Source organism: Leptosomus discolor, chromosome 5 (genome assembly GCF_034619465.1).
Source record: "Leptosomus discolor isolate bLepDis1 chromosome 5, bLepDis1.hap2, whole genome shotgun sequence".
In the NCBI taxonomy this organism is placed as follows: domain Eukaryota; kingdom Metazoa; phylum Chordata; class Aves; order Leptosomiformes; family Leptosomidae; genus Leptosomus; species Leptosomus discolor.
In genome coordinates, this window is record NC_141395.1 from 18,437,356 (window position 1) to 18,451,458 (window position 14,103).

Sequence of the window (14,103 nt, forward strand, 5' to 3'; positions counted from 1 at the left end):
AGACCCCCAGGCGGGGACACCCAGAGGTGCCCCAGAGAAGAATCAGCCAGACCTACTGGTTCATCTCCTTTATTAGTGTAAACACACCCCCACCCCCCTCCTCTCCCCACTATTAAATACAAACCAGGAGCAGAGCGCGGCTCCTCAGTCGCTTTCTCCTTAGGAGATGCACAGCCAAACCCTCTGCCATGCCCACCAAGCTGGGCACCGCGTCCCCCGCCCCCGAGGGCAGCCCCACGGTGGGGAGGGCTCCCACCTCTGTTGGGAGGCTCTCATCCGAGGGCTGCGACCTCCGACGTCCTATCGATACTGCGAAGGCCAAAGCGGCCCGGGTCACGGTTCCCATGGGGAGCAGTTCATGGTACATGAATACAGCAGGATCCTCTCTGGCACCCCCTGTGCCCACCGGCCTCAGGGCCAGGACACTCTGTCTCAACACACTGGGAGTTCTCTGGCTCATTGCCACATTACGAAACCCCGAAACCAACATCCTCATTGCTCTTTTGGGGTGCGATATGCCCCATCCTGCTGTCCCTGCGCGACTGGGACGATGCTCTGAAAGAGCGAGGGCATGGCCCTGTGCCGGGGTGCTGGAGGAACCATTCACGATTGCCCCCAGTCCCGTGGCAGTCACGGCCCCACACCAGGGGGTCCCTGGGCTCTGCATACCCTGGTCGAGGGGGGACAGCAAGAGACAGGGCAGCCCACTGCTTCCCCGCTGAGCAATGGGGCCAGGACAGAGGGATGGGGCTGGCAGCCAGCAGTGCTGGGGTGAGGAGCTGGGCGTTCCAGCTTGAAGCTCAGCGACTCTGACCCCACCTCACCCTGGGGTCTGCACAACCGCGGCCACTCCAGAAGGACCTGGGCACCCCAGGTGGGCAGACCCCAGCCCGGGCAGCCCCAGCGGGGCAAGTCATGAGCTCGGGCACCGGCAATCGCTGCAGCTGCCAGAAGGAGGAAGACAGATTTGGGCAGCAGAAGAGGTGGGGTGGGCAGGCAGGCACGGCAGGGCAGGGCCAGCCCCTCCGTGCCCCGGGGTTCAGGTGCTGTTTCCCTGTTCCTGCTCGAAAAGCACCATGGCCAGCTGGGATCGAGAGCCTACACCCTCCAGGCTGCTCTGCACACAGCGGTGGTAGATCTCCTCGCTGAGCCGGGGGTTGCAGGCCTGGTGCCGGTAGTGCTGCAGCAAGGCAGGCTCCACTGCCCTGAAGACATGGAGGCTGGAGTACTTGATGAACATGTCGTAGATGTCCAGGGTCTCCAGGATGTCCTCATTCTCCTGCACATCACCCGCCATGCGGGTGCGTGCTGCCATGTAGTCAGCGTTGTAGAAGCAGGCTTCGTGGAAGACATCACGGTCAAAGTGCCCTGCATCCCGCAGCAGGTCCAGCGTGGCAGGCGGCACCTGGTTGTGGTAAGCGATAGCAGGGTTGTAGCCCTGGAAGTGGATGGGGAAGAAGACCTGCCAGTTGTTGATGGTGTTCATCCGGCAGCGGTTCAGGAAGTCGACGGTGACCTCCGTCCCCACGCCAGCCACAAAGAAAAGCGTGTCCACGGGATGCTTCTTGGAGATAATGTCCATGACCTTGATTTGGGAGGGTGCATCTGTCTTAACGCTGATCCACGGAATCTTCACCTCTGCATACTTGCGCTCATACTCTGTGATCTGGGCCTTCACGGGGGCAAAGATGTCATTCTGGGTGACCTGCTGGGCTTCAAAGGGGTCATAGATGAAGAGAAAGGTGAGCACCGCGTTCTCGCTGCTCTCAAAGGCGGCTGCCGCATAAGTCTCCAAAAAGTGGGCAGCATAGTCCCGGTCATGAGCCGTCAGTGGCAGGATGACATTGATGCGGCTGGCCTCCGTCACGTAGGGCATGGGTATGATCTCCACCTCACTGAGGGGACGCACAAGGTGCACACGCTTGGTGACAGAGCGGCTGTGCCCCTTCTGGGTGACCACCTCCACCTGGAGGTCCAGCGTGTACTCCATGCCACGCGTCGGGTCGAAGCGCCGGTACCCGTTCACCAGCTGCTGCTTGCGGACATGGAGCACTGGCTGGTACTTGCGGTTCAGCTCCTCCATGGCCGTGGCCACCACGTCGGCCACGTCCGCCAGATCTGCGCCACGCAGCTCGCACTTGGGGGAGCCGTCCACGCAAGCGTAGACCTGCTCCTCCGTGAAGTAGTCCCAGCGCAGCACCTCGAAGCGGGTTTTGGGCTGGAAGGGGGGCGGGATGCCAACAGGCCACGTGGCGCTGTGGTCCCCATCAGCGGACAGTCTGCTGGCATTCTGGATCTCCAGCTGCAAGACGAGAGATGGAGAAGTGAGAGCCAAGGCGGGAGCAAGTAGGTCTTCCAGGTCTGGCTGCAGGCAAGCTGACTCCTGATACCCAGATAATGACTCCTGATACCCAGATAACAGCCACTCCCGGACCAAAGTGCAGTGCCAGAAGAACTCTGCCCTCAGCCTGACTCCTGCCCAGCACCCCAGGTTTCCTCCGAACAGCACCCCAAATATGGCATGCCACCTCCATTGGCAGGATCTGTGCCCTCTCCCACGCTGCCCAGCCTTTGCTGGCAGACCTCAGCACCCTGTTGGCTTCATCACCCTGAACCTCCACCACAGCTCAAGGACCCATCTAGGTTCAAAGTTGCTCTCCAGCCAGCACTGCTGCTCCTGCAGCCACACAGGCTCAGCTGATCCCACCCCACAGCAGCTTCAGGTGAGAAAGCCTCATAGTAGAGCAGAGAGGTGACACAGAGTGACCAGAAAGCCCACAGGGATGACAGGAGGAGCCCAGACCCTCCCAGTTAAGCCAGGTCTCACCTGGAGCTGCTGGATCTCCTCATAGGTCCTCTCAAGCTCCACCTGCGCGAAGTACTTGTGCAGCCGGTACATCTGGAGGGGATCCAGCACAGGGTGGACGGTGAAGGCGCTCTGGAAACGGAGGTCAGTCTCCCGCTCAGGGTCCACGTTCTTCCCCAGCTCAAAATACTGGTAACGCAAGCCCTGCACCAGCCAAGAGAGACGGGTCACGGCCAGCCCACCGGCTGCCAGCACAGCAAGCTCAAAGGACGACAGGGTGCAAGGGCTGGTTCCCCCAGGACCTGGGAGACGGGGAAACACACTGGGCCGGGATCAGGCTCTTGGAAGCCATCTTTGCCACAAGACCTACCTCGTGCTCGTCGGCACAGTTGATGCCTGTGTAGTCGATGATGCAGCGGCCCAGCCACTCGTCGGGCCGGGCACTGAGGATGTCATTGCGGCAGCTCTCCAGGTGCTGCTGCAGGAGCAGGAGGAGGCTGCGGGACAGCAGGTAGCCAAACCCTCCGTAGCAGTAGCGTCCCTCAGTGTCCCCACCGATGAACTCCTCAGGACGGCCCAGGTATAGGTGTGTGTCAATGCTGAGGTGGGAGACCAGGCGGCTGATGCGGTGTGCTTCTGTGTAGGTATCGTCCTGCACCAGGAAGAACCAGTCGAAGTCATTCACATAGTGGTCCAGAAGGTACCTGACGGTCTGGTACATGTTCCAGATGGGCCGCTCGTCACTGTGCGTCACCACCGACATGCCGTGGGGCACCTTGCGGCCCCGCGTGCCTGTGAAGTAGACCAGGCGCTCCAAGCGGTGGGCCAGCGTGCGGTTAACAGCCACCCCCAGCGTGTTCAGTGTGCTCTTGGTGGTCAGCACACCCACAAAGAGTCGCTGCCGCATCCCCAGCTCTGTGCTGATGTACCGGGTCCTGCAGGAGGGAGAGAACGTCTGGCCTCAGGGCACTGCACCCCACCTCGACCTGCACCCTCCCCATCCCCCGCAATAGCACCAACCTCGGTTCCTCTGCAGGAACTGCTCCCAGGCTTCAACCACACATGCAAGACATAACCTCAGTAGCACCAGCTGCCACTATGCCAGGGCCAGAGGCACAGCAGAGTGCACTGCTGACATGCTCCCCAACCTGAGACCACAGGGGGACCCTCCCTTCCCATGAGCCGGCCAGCCCAGCTGACAACAGAGACTCACAAAAGGCTGAACACAGCTAAAGAGGGAAACAGGGCTGCAAGCCCCAGCTCTTGCAGGGACACGACCCACCAGGCACCCCACGATGCTGCCAGCCCCTGCCAAGATATGCGAGCTGGGAAGCACCTTCCCGCTGCCCCTGCCCCATGCACTGCTTACGAGCAGGCAGGCAGGCAAGCCCGTGCTGCCCTCCCCGGGGAAGCCAGACCCTGCTGGGGTGGTTGAAGACAGAACGGGGCCAGCTGTGTCGCCGTCCCCACCACAGCCCCCAGCTGCCGCACTCACAATGACTTTCAGGTTTTAATTCTCCCAGCCCTGAGCAGCGGCAGGAAGCGACCCCCCCGCCCCCCGGCCCCCAGTCTCCGCCTGGCACACACTGGCTCCATTCAGCCCCTTCCGTCCGCCCACCGCCTCGCCGGGACAAGGAGGCCCTTTCACTGCCTGCTCCCCGTCATCCCGGGGACGCCAGGACGGGCCGCAGCCCGCCCTGCAGCGGGCTGGAGTTTGCACTGTTGGGTGAGGACGTGCCACCGCGGGAGGGGGTCCCTGCTAGGGCAGGGCAGGGGAGCGGCTGGGGCAGGGTGCCCGGCAGGACGTGTAACAGGGGGCGGCCTTTGCACGGCGGGCAGCCTTTGCACGGCGGGCAGCCTTTGCACGGCGGGCAGCCTTTGCACGGCGGGCAGCCTTTGCACGGCGGGCAGCCTTTGCACGGCGGGCAGCCTTTGCACGGGCAGGAGGCTCTTCCGGGCGCTCCTGAGGCTGGGCAGGAGCTGGGGAGGGGGGGGGTGTAAGGAGAAGGGGGCGGGAGGAGGGGAGGAAGGGAAGCAGCAGGGAAAGGAGCTTGCAGTGAGAAAAATCCGGCTGCAGCCCTAGGTGGCTGCGGGGCGGGGCGGACATACATCGCCGGGTCACCTGTAAAGCCCCCCAGCCCGGCAGGCAGGCAGGGGCAAGCAGGCAGCCCCCCAGCGCAGGCCCGGCAGACACACGCCCACACCCGGGCACCCTGGACTCGGCCGCAGTTACTCCCATTTAAAGCCCGGTTAGCGGCGGCGGCCCTTCCTCCGCCAGGGCCCAGCTCCCCCAGCCCAGCCCGCCCCGCCCCATCCCCCCGCACCTGACGGCCTTCTTGGCGGCCCTGCCGGGGCTGGGCGGACGGTAGGGCACGACGCGGGGCTCCCAGCTGTCGGCGCCCAGCCCGCCGGGCACGGCGTTGGGCCTGCGCGCCGCGTTGCCGTTGCCGGGGCCGGGGGGCGGCGCGGGGCCGCCGTCGGGGCGCAGGCGGGCGGCGGGGCGCGGCGGCGGCCCGCAGGGCTCCTCCACCCAGGTGACGCTGAGCAGGCTGAGGGTGAAGCCCAGAGAGACGCCGATGGCCACCGGCCCGGCGGGCCGCAGCACGGACAGCACCAGCGACAGCCGCATGGCCGGGACGGGACCGCAGACGGGACCGGGGGCGGCTCCGGCTGCCGCTCCCGCTGGCGGCGCCGCCGTCCGACGTGTCACCCCCTGGCCCCGCCCCGCCGCGCGTCACCGCGGGCGGCCCGCCCCGGCCAATGAGCCGCGCTCCCACCGCCGCGTCACGGGGCGGCGCGGGAGAAGCGGAGAGGAGCAGGGGGCGGCTTGGGGGGCGGGGCCAGGTTGCTAGGAGACCGCGCGGCCGCCCCCCACCCCCACCCCCCCCCCGCCAGCCCACTCCGGTCCCGTCCGTCCGTGTGTCACCCTCCACCGCCGACCCTTCCCCGTGGGGCAGGGCCGGGGGGCCGGGGGCCAGGCTGGGCACCCCGCTCCCCTCCAGGGGCCAGCAGACGTCGCTGCGGGGCAGCCCGATGCCCGGTAGCTGGCACCGGCCGGGGCACGGCGGTTCGCCCCGGGCGCTGCGGGGCGGCAGGGGAGCGCCCCCGGCCCTGGCTGCCCCCTCGGACAGCGCCCTCCGGCTCAGACGGCACGTTCGGCCCTGCCGCGGCCCAGCTGGGGCCGGGACATGGCGGCTGAGCCGGCTTAAGGGAGGATTTTCCCGGGCGGGTGCGGCGGGGCTGGGGCACAGCCGGGCCTTCGTTCCCGAGGCTGGGGGGCCACCGCGGGGCCGGTCGGGCACAGCCACTACGTCCCCTCCCTGGGACACTCCAGCCCGGGAGGCTGGTGAATTCATAGTGGTCTTGAAGCACCATCTTCCCCTTCTCAAATGGCTACCCAGGGGTCTCCCAGAAAGCATGGGCAGCAGTGCTGGACTCTAGCTGGGTGTCCCCAGGAGGTGACTGGGTGGTCGTGGGTGGGTGGGGTGGAGGCCAGGAGCAGCCAAGTACGGGCCAGGGGCTGCAGAGGGTGGCTGGGCACGGCGGGGGCCTGGGGAGCGGGCGGGCAGGAGGGCAGGTGGCGGCGGGGAGAACTTTGGACTCAGAGCAGCAAAGCGAGCCAGGGCAGAGGGAGGGCGGGCAGGGCAGCGGGAGATCCCAGCGGCGAGGGCCCTCATCCTGCGAGTCAAAACAGGACCAAAGAGGTGGGCTCCTCCAGCTGGGGATGGGTCACCATCCTGCTACAGGCTGTCTGGCACGGAGCCACCGTTCTGCCAGCTGCCGGAGAGAGCGCCCGGGGCAGACAGAGCTAGAGGAGCTGGCTCGGGGCAGAGTGTGCCGGACACATGGAGCCTCCGGTGCGGGAATGATCCAACCCAGAAGCTGCAAGGCCAGCCAGCCCTATGTGGCTGCTCGGCACCAGGCATTGCTGAATATGGACAAGAAGGAGGACCCGGCCTTTCCACCCGTTCCCAGCCCCTGGCTCCACTTCCAGCAGTGTCACAGCCGTCGGGGCTCTCAAGTACCTCTGGATTTACTCTGGCTGGTGGGGAGCCCATCCCACCCTCCCGAGAAACACATCCCGCCTGCCCCGGGGAGAGCTGGCGCCCGCAGAGCACGGCAGGGCACTGAGGGCGGGCAGGAGCCCACTCGGCTCCAGGGTCTCTTTCATTTTCTGGAACAAAGCAGCCTGTTTTCATCAGGAAGCGGTTGGCAGCATCCCACCCCCCAGAGATATGAGACCATCATCCAAGCTCGGCTCCTTTTCATAGGCCTTTTTCTCCTGAATAGGCCAAGACAAGCAATAGGCACAGGCGGTCACGTGGACGGCAGTTTAATGAAGAACATATAAAAGCTGGAAAGAGAGGGAACGTGATGGGATGGGGAGATGCCAGAAGGAAAAAGATGCAGAAGTAAGAAATGAGCAGAGATTTTCCATGGACAGAGGTCCAAAAGCGTGAGCATAAGCAACCAAAGTCGCCTGTTTTGTGTATGCAGAGAAATGTGTTAGAAATAGCTGTATTTGATTTCTTGTACAGGTTGGAGTATTTAATATCAGTCACCTTACAAACTCAGATGATTTTGAACGAGGGATAAGAGAGGTTTCATTCTCAAACGACCCTGTCGATCTGAGCTTGTACATAGATAGAGGTGCAGATCGGAGAAAGTACGGAAGTTTTCAGAAATAAGACTCTGAGCTCAGGAAAACTGCACAGAGGTGAAGCTGTGGGCAGAGCAAACACCTCCTCAGGGCTTACCCGGGCAGTGGCCGAGCCCAGGACCCCCATGCCCGGCCTCAGGAAACCCCGCGGGGGAAGCAGCCGGCGCCGTTCCTCCGGCAGCCCCTTCGCAGCCCCCCCTGCCAGCTGCAGCTCCCGCCTTTGTCTCCCCCGGCGTTGGCGTGGGACTGGGAAGGGGCTGCCAGGGGAATGGCCGCTGCTGCCAAGAGACTTCTCCCTGCCAGGATTTCCCAGGGGGTCTCTGGGTGCCGCGGCCGGGAGGTGCCAGCTCCAGGCAGCTCCGCCCCGGCAGAGCTCCGTGTCCCCCCAGCTACCCCGCATGGCCTGGCACACGCCTGGCACAAGGCTCTCCTGCACCTTTCACGCCCGCACCCCTTCGCCCCGTACGGCTCTGTCCCTGACGTGCCACCGCAGCCGGGGGCCTGTGGCCCCCGCAGCCGCTGCACGCCGAGCACACCTCGCCGCCGTCACGGCCCGGTGCGTGCTGCGCCGCGCCGCACGCCTGGCCTGTGCCGAATCCCCGGTGCAGGGCCTGCTGCATGCCACGCCGCCCTGTTGCATGTCTCCTTGCATGCACCAGCACGCGCTCCACTGTGCACGCTGGTGCACACCCCAACACACAAGCGAGTGCATGTGCCAGCACACAGCCCAGTGCACACCTCATGTACACCCCAACACACACCCCAATGCACACCCCAACACATACACCGCTGCACACCCCATCATGCACACTCCATGCACACCCCAACACACACCCCAATGCACACCCCGATGCACACTCCAATGCACACCCCACACACACGCCATGCACATGCCAACACACACCCCAACACACACCCTAATGCACACCCCATGCCACCCCAACACACACAGCGGTGCACATGCCATGCACACCCCAACATAGACACTGGTGCACACCCCAACACACACCATACCCCAACACGCACATAGGTGCACCCCCCCCAAGCACACCCAACGCACACCCTCATGTACACCCCAGAGCACACGCCGGTGCACACCCCACCGCACGCCCCGCCCCCGTCACAGCCTAGACCCGCCCCTCGCAGAGGCCCCGCCCCCTCCCAGAAAGGCCCCGCCCCTCCACCCGGCCCCGCCCCCCGGCCGGCGCGGTGACGCGGCGCGGTGACGTCAGGCGGAGCTGTCCGCTCAGCACCGCGCGGCGGGCCGCGCCGCCAGCATGCGCGGGGGCCGGGGCCGGGGCCGGGAGCGCCGGGCGCCGCGGGGCCGCCGCCGCTGCGGGGCCGGGAGCGCAGGTGGGAGCGGGCGGGGCGGGGCTGCGGGGGGGCGGGGGCAGCACGTGGGGGGTCCGGCAGGCAGGGGAGAGCTTCGGGCCCCTCGGGGTGAGGGCTCGGCCACCGGTGCTCCCGGCCCAGCGCGGCCCGGGGAGCGAAAGCGCGGTGCCCGGGTTGGGCGTGCGGGGCCCGGCGAAGCGGCCCCGGGGACCCCCGCCCCGAACAAAGAGAGGGGCGGAGCGGCCCCGCGCCCCGGCGGCCTTTGCGGCCGTCGCTTAGCAACGCCGCGCCCGCCCCGCCGGCCCGGGGCCCGGCAGCCCGGCGGGGGGCAGCGGGGCCGGCCGGGGGGCTGCGGCGAGGGGGAGCGCCGCGGCGGGGCCGTGCCCTGAGCGCTGCCGCCGGGCCCTCGCCACGCTGTGCCCTACGGGGCGGGGAGGGGAGGGTGGTGGGCCCGGGGCAGGCCGCGGCGGGAGGCCCGGGGCTGCGGGGAGGGCGGCAGCAGGTGGGTAAGTCCCGGCGCCAATGAGCAAGCGCTGGGCTCCCCTAGCAACAGGGCCCGCGCCAATGGGCGCCGGGAGCTGCCTGCAACGCTGCCTGCAACCCTGCCTGCAGCCCTGCCGGTGACGGGTTTTCCCAGGTGACCCTTCCCCGCTGCCCTGGACCCGTCCTGCCGTAGGTTGAGAGGCAGAGAGCAGCACCCCGTTGCCCTCCCTCTGCTCTGCCGAGCCTCGCCGAGCCATGCCGAGCCATGCCGAGCCGTGCCGAGCCATGCCAAGCCGTGCCGAGCCATGCCAAACCATGGCAAGCCATGCCAAACCGAGCCATGCCCACGTTGGCCAGCCGGCCAAGCCGTGCCCCATCCCCAGCCTGCCGGGCACAGCCCCGCTCTCACCCCCCAGGGCATCGCCTGTCCCCACCGAGGCAGCCGGGGCCAGCGCGTTGCTCCTGGGCTCTGCGGTTAAAGTCCAATCCTGCTTAGCGTCCCCCCGGGGCTCCGGCAGGGCGGGCAGGGGCCCAGTGCTTGGCTGACCGCTCCCTGCCCGGCAGCTTCCCTGGGATTAAGCACCATGCTCGGCTCCCCCAGGGGGATTTGCCCTGTCGGGTGTTTCCTTCCCCAGCCGGAGGGAGAGAGGGAGGAGGCTGGTGGTGGGTAAAGAGGTGCCAGTGGAGCCCGGCCCAGGCAGCAGCAGGGTGCTGGGTGAGAGGGAGCCGTGACTGCAGCCTCTATCCTCTCCCCTGCCCGTTCTCGGTGTGCTGGTTTTGTGAGCCGTCCTGAGCTGGCTGCTTTAACGTGGCACTTGGAAGGACTGGCACTGGCTTGGAGACAACCAGTGACAATAAACCCATCCTAAACCGACCAAGCCAGGAAGGGGACCAGGGGAGCAAAGAGATGCTGGAATTGGCTCCAGGTGGGAGCAGGCAGACGGCCACTGTAATTAGGTTTAAGCTGGAGCTGGATCAGTCTTTGCGGGGGATTATGACCCCTCCGTCTGCACAAGCGCCGCAGGGGGCCTGGTGACCGCCTGCTCGGCGTCCCAGCGCGGCCATGGCATTACGGGTGAGCCCTTGGGTAAGGGGCAGAGCCCACCAGGGCTGGTCCCACTCTGGCCCCATGGGTCAGCGTGGGAGGGCTGGATCCACCATGGGGGCCCGCTTTGTTTTTACAAGGACACTAGGAGCGGGAGCAGGGATGAAAAATAGCCAGAAATATGATTAGAGGATTGGAGAAAATGCCTTAGAGTACAAGCTTTAAGAGCTCAATCTGTTTAGCCTATAAAAATAGAAGACTGAGGGGTGACTTAATTACTGAGCATAATTACTTCACAGGCAGAAAATACCAGGTAGTGGAAGTCTCCCTTTAATCGAGCAGGGAAAGGGCACCGGAGAGCCAGGGGCAGGAAATTGAAGCCACAGACAAATTATAAAGCGCCGCATCCCAGCAACGAAGCTCCCTGGGGGTGCAGGCAGGCTCCCTGGGGATGGTGCATCCCTGCAGCCACCTGCTGGGTGACAGTCTGTGGCCCCGCAGATGAGGTTGTTCCCCCATTCCCTTCCTTCCCACGCAAGTAGCGAGGGGTCAGAGTGGATTCTCTGGTGGCTGGGTGCTGAGTGGTGGGCATTGCCTTCGGGCATGTGCCAGCCGTGCCTCCATCCCCCTTCTCTCTCTCTCACCAGCTGGGGCAGGTGCTGGGGCGCAGTTTTGCTGGCAAGCCATGGGGCAGGAGCGGAGATTTTGATGCCTCTCCCGGGAGTCCCCAGAGCCATGACTGCAACTGTGCAGACGCTGCGGTTCAAGCTGCTGCCGCACGAGCCAGGCCAGGACTGGGGGCACAGCTGCCAGCAGGAAATCGAGCGTCGCTACCAGGTGGTGCCCTCGGTGGTGTGCGCCATGTGCTGCCTCTTCGGCATCATCTACTGCTTCTTCGGTGAGCCAGGCCAGCGTGGCGGCTGGTGGGACAAGCGGCAGGGAGCCGGGGGGGTCCTGTTCATCCACCCCCCTGACTGTGGTGGTCTCTCCACAGGCTACCGCTGCTTCAAGGCCGTCATGTTCCTGACGGGGCTGATGTTCGGCTCCATCATCATCTTCATGCTGTGCTACAAGGAGCGGGTGCTGGACACACAGCTGAGCGTGGAGGCCTCGGTGGGCATCGGGCTGGGCATCGGGGTCCTGTGCGGGCTGGTCACCATGCTGGTGCGCAGCGTCGGCCTCTTTATGGTGGGGCTGCTCCTGGGGCTGCTGCTGGCAGTGGCCACGCTGGTGGTGATGGAGCAGTTCTACCACCCGCCGACGGTGTGGATCCCCATCGCGCTGCTCTTAGGTGTGGGAATGCTCTTCGCCGTCCTCACCCTGCAGTGGCAACGCTTCTTCACCACCCTCTCCACCGCTGTCTTCGGCAGCGCCATCATGACCGTCACCATCGACTACTTCATTGAGCTCTTCCTCCTGGTGCAGTACATCTACGAGCGCATCAAGGTGGCCCCCGCTCGCCCCGTGTGCTGGTACAGCTGGGTCATCCTGGGTGTCTGGCCACTCCTCACCACCCTGGGCGTCCTGGTCCAGTGGAAGGTCACGGCTGAGGGCTACTCCCACACAGAAGGTGTGTGGCGGCTGGGGGAGATGGACGTGGCACGGGGTGGGTGCAGGAGCTGGGGGGCCTGGCGACCGGGGTGGAAGTTCCCAGCACCTGGTTTGCGTGCACAGATAAGGGGTTTGGGACTCTACGGGGGCACAGAGCCCAAGGGGAGGCATGGGTGCGCAAAGCTGGAGCTGATTTGGGTGTGGGGCTGGTTTGGGTGCGCTCCCCAGTGCTCAGAGGCCCCTCTGCCCCGCAGTGATCATCAGCCGGCAGCAGCGCCGCGTGCAGCTGATGCGCATCAAGCAGCGGGAGGACCGAAAGGAGAAGAAGAAGAAGCGGAGACCCCACCACCCGCCGCCCCACCAGCACAAAGCCCACCCGCCCGAGCCTGCCTACCGCCGCAAGCCCAACCCTGTGCGCCGCTTCGATGGGGACGTGCTCTCCCCCGTGAGTCCCGCACCCAGGGTAGAGATCTCCCCCGGCCTCCATGGCCCTTCCTTCTCCATGTGGGTGGGCTGGGGTGCAGAGAGGGGAGAGGTTCCTGGGTGCCAGCCGGCATCCAAGCTTTTCGAGGGACAAGGCTGGGGCATCCCAGGGACCAGGCAGCTCAGGAGGGGCTGAGCTGGGGTGTGCCCACCATGGAGCACTTCAGCTTTTGCAAGCAAATGTAAACTGGCAGCCAAAACCGCTGTGGCCACAGTAGGAAGTGGGCAAGGCGCAAAGCATGCACCAAGAGAAGGGACAGGGCTGTGCACGCTGCTGTGGCCAGTCCCTGGAGCACCCAAGTGCTGGGGTGGGTGGAATTGCACAGGGCTGGCTCTGGGGAGATGCTGTAGACCTTAGGGTGGGGTGGGATGGAGTGGCCCAGGAGCAGAGCCCCCCTCACTTTCTGTCCCCCCTCTCTCAAGCAGAGCTACATCCAGAGTTTCCGAGAGCGGCAGACAGGACCGTCCCTGAACAGCCTCATCACCAGCTCCCATGCCGTGGTGGACCTGGACTATGACTGCAGCTCCACCGTGCCCCTCACCACGGGCTCTGGCCCTGCTGTGAGGGTATAAGCCAACCCAGTGACCTCGAGTGATACCAGCACCCCAGCCTGCTCCGACAGATGCCCTGGGACAGGCGGGGCTGTGCCCTCGGCCCCAGGTGGACAAATGCGGCTCGGGGCTGTGGATGGAGACCCTTCCTGGGGATGTGTGGGTCTTGGCTGGGCAAGCTCTGGCTGCCCACAGGGCCTGGAGGTGCTGGGGGAGCCTTCCAGTAGGGACTCAGCCCAAGAACTGGGGACGCCAGCACCCATGGATGTGCAGTGCGAGCAGCTCTGCTGGGGCTGGGGGTCCCTGAGCCCCTGCTGCTGTGTGTTTCCCCATGGCTTGGGCACGCTCATCCTGCATCCCCACATTGCTCTCCCCTTATTTGAACCCCCCTTCCCTGAGAGCAGCTCTCCACGCCTGCCCCCACCCCATCACACCCCCCAGCAACTCCCCAAGTGCCTGTGCCCCACGTCCCTTCCTCAAAGAGCAGGTCCCACAGCCCTTGCCCCCACAGGGACTCCCCTGAGCATGTGCGCCCCGTCCCACCCTGGCCCTGAGAGCAGCTCCAAGGCAGCACTTCCCAAAACCTGCCTCCTCAGAAGGTCCCCCTGCCCTAACCGCCCTCCCTGCCCCCCCCCCCCCCCCCCCCCAAGCAGCTTGCCTCCCTCCTTTTCCCGAGCTGAACCGGGGTGGTCCTGGGGCAGAGGCTGCCAGGGCCAGGTGGTTCCCGGGGTGATGCTGGCAAGTGGTGCCTGTCCAGCAGGAGCTGCACTGGTGGGGTGCACCGCAGGCATCCCCTCCCCAAAATGTTTCAATGGGAGACAGGACACTGGATCCAGCCTTTGGGTAGAGGCTGGGCTGCCTCAGGGATGCAGGAACCCCTGCAGGGTCAAGAGGCCGTCGCTGTTTTGCTGGCGACTGGATTTTATAGTGGCCAGGGGGATGCCCTGGGGTCTGACCAAGCCTCTGGCCGGGGCAGGGCAGGGCAGGAGCCCCTGCCCAGAGCACCGCTGCGGGCAGAGGCTCCCACCTTGTATATATTTCTCTTGCTGTGATTTGTATTAATTTATTACGGAGTGAGCCAGGACTTCCCCATGGCCAGGCAAGCAGGATGGTGGTGAGACTGGACCGGGGTGCGCCCCTCTGCTTTGGGAGGCTCCCCCCCAGCCCAGCCCGGCTGGCCCCGCTGCCCCG

The 14,103-nt window shown here is 65.5% G+C and overlaps 2 protein-coding genes across 5 annotated transcripts; one reads left to right on the forward strand and one right to left on the reverse strand.

Annotated features, from left to right (window-relative positions):
- Positions 1-1,039: 1,039 nt before the first annotated feature.
- Positions 1,040-5,435, reverse strand: CHPF (chondroitin polymerizing factor). 3 transcript variants are annotated; one of them, XM_086465622.1, is made up of 5 exons: positions 5,269-5,435; positions 5,131-5,196; positions 3,177-3,741; positions 2,828-3,010; positions 1,040-2,302 (listed from the first exon to the last, which is right to left on the reverse strand). In XM_086465622.1, the coding sequence occupies exons 1-5, from the start codon at positions 5,433-5,435 to the stop codon at positions 1,040-1,042; spliced, it is 2,244 nt and encodes a 747-aa protein (XP_086321748.1). The 3 variants fall into 3 exon arrangements, with proteins under 3 accessions (XP_086321748.1, XP_086321749.1, XP_086321747.1); XM_086465623.1 differs by lacking the exon at positions 2,828-3,010; XM_086465621.1 differs by having other exon boundaries at positions 5,131-5,435.
- Positions 5,436-11,034: 5,599 nt separating this feature from the next.
- TMEM198 (transmembrane protein 198) lies at positions 11,035-12,933 on the forward strand. Of its 2 annotated transcripts, none has more exons than XM_086465935.1 (4): positions 11,035-11,224; positions 11,321-11,896; positions 12,132-12,340; positions 12,787-12,933. In XM_086465935.1, the coding sequence occupies exons 1-4, from the start codon at positions 11,035-11,037 to the stop codon at positions 12,931-12,933; spliced, it is 1,122 nt and encodes a 373-aa protein (XP_086322061.1). The 2 variants fall into 2 exon arrangements, with proteins under 2 accessions (XP_086322061.1, XP_086322062.1); XM_086465936.1 differs by having other exon boundaries at positions 12,132-12,322.
- Positions 12,934-14,103: the final 1,170 nt, after the last annotated feature.

Excerpts from the sequence above, each read along its gene's own strand:
- CHPF (XM_086465621.1), bottom strand. The coding sequence starts at position 5,435 with ATGCGGCTGTCGCTGGTGCTGTCCGTGCTGCGGCCCGCCGGGCCGGTG. Across the intron at positions 3,742-5,130 it reads GCCGCCAAGAAGGCCGTCAG|GACCCGGTACATCAGCACAG; the intron begins GTGCGGGGGGAT and ends TCCCTCCTGCAG. Across the intron at positions 3,011-3,176 it reads ACTGTGCCGACGAGCACGAG|GGCTTGCGTTACCAGTATTT; the intron begins GTAGGTCTTGTG and ends TGGCTGGTGCAG.
- TMEM198 (XM_086465935.1), top strand. The coding sequence starts at position 11,035 with ATGCCTCTCCCGGGAGTCCCCAGAGCCATGACTGCAACTGTGCAGACG. Across the intron at positions 11,225-11,320 it reads CATCATCTACTGCTTCTTCG|GCTACCGCTGCTTCAAGGCC; the intron begins GTGAGCCAGGCC and ends GTCTCTCCACAG. Across the intron at positions 12,341-12,786 it reads CCGTGAGTCCCGCACCCAGG|AGCTACATCCAGAGTTTCCG; the intron begins GTAGAGATCTCC and ends TCTCTCAAGCAG.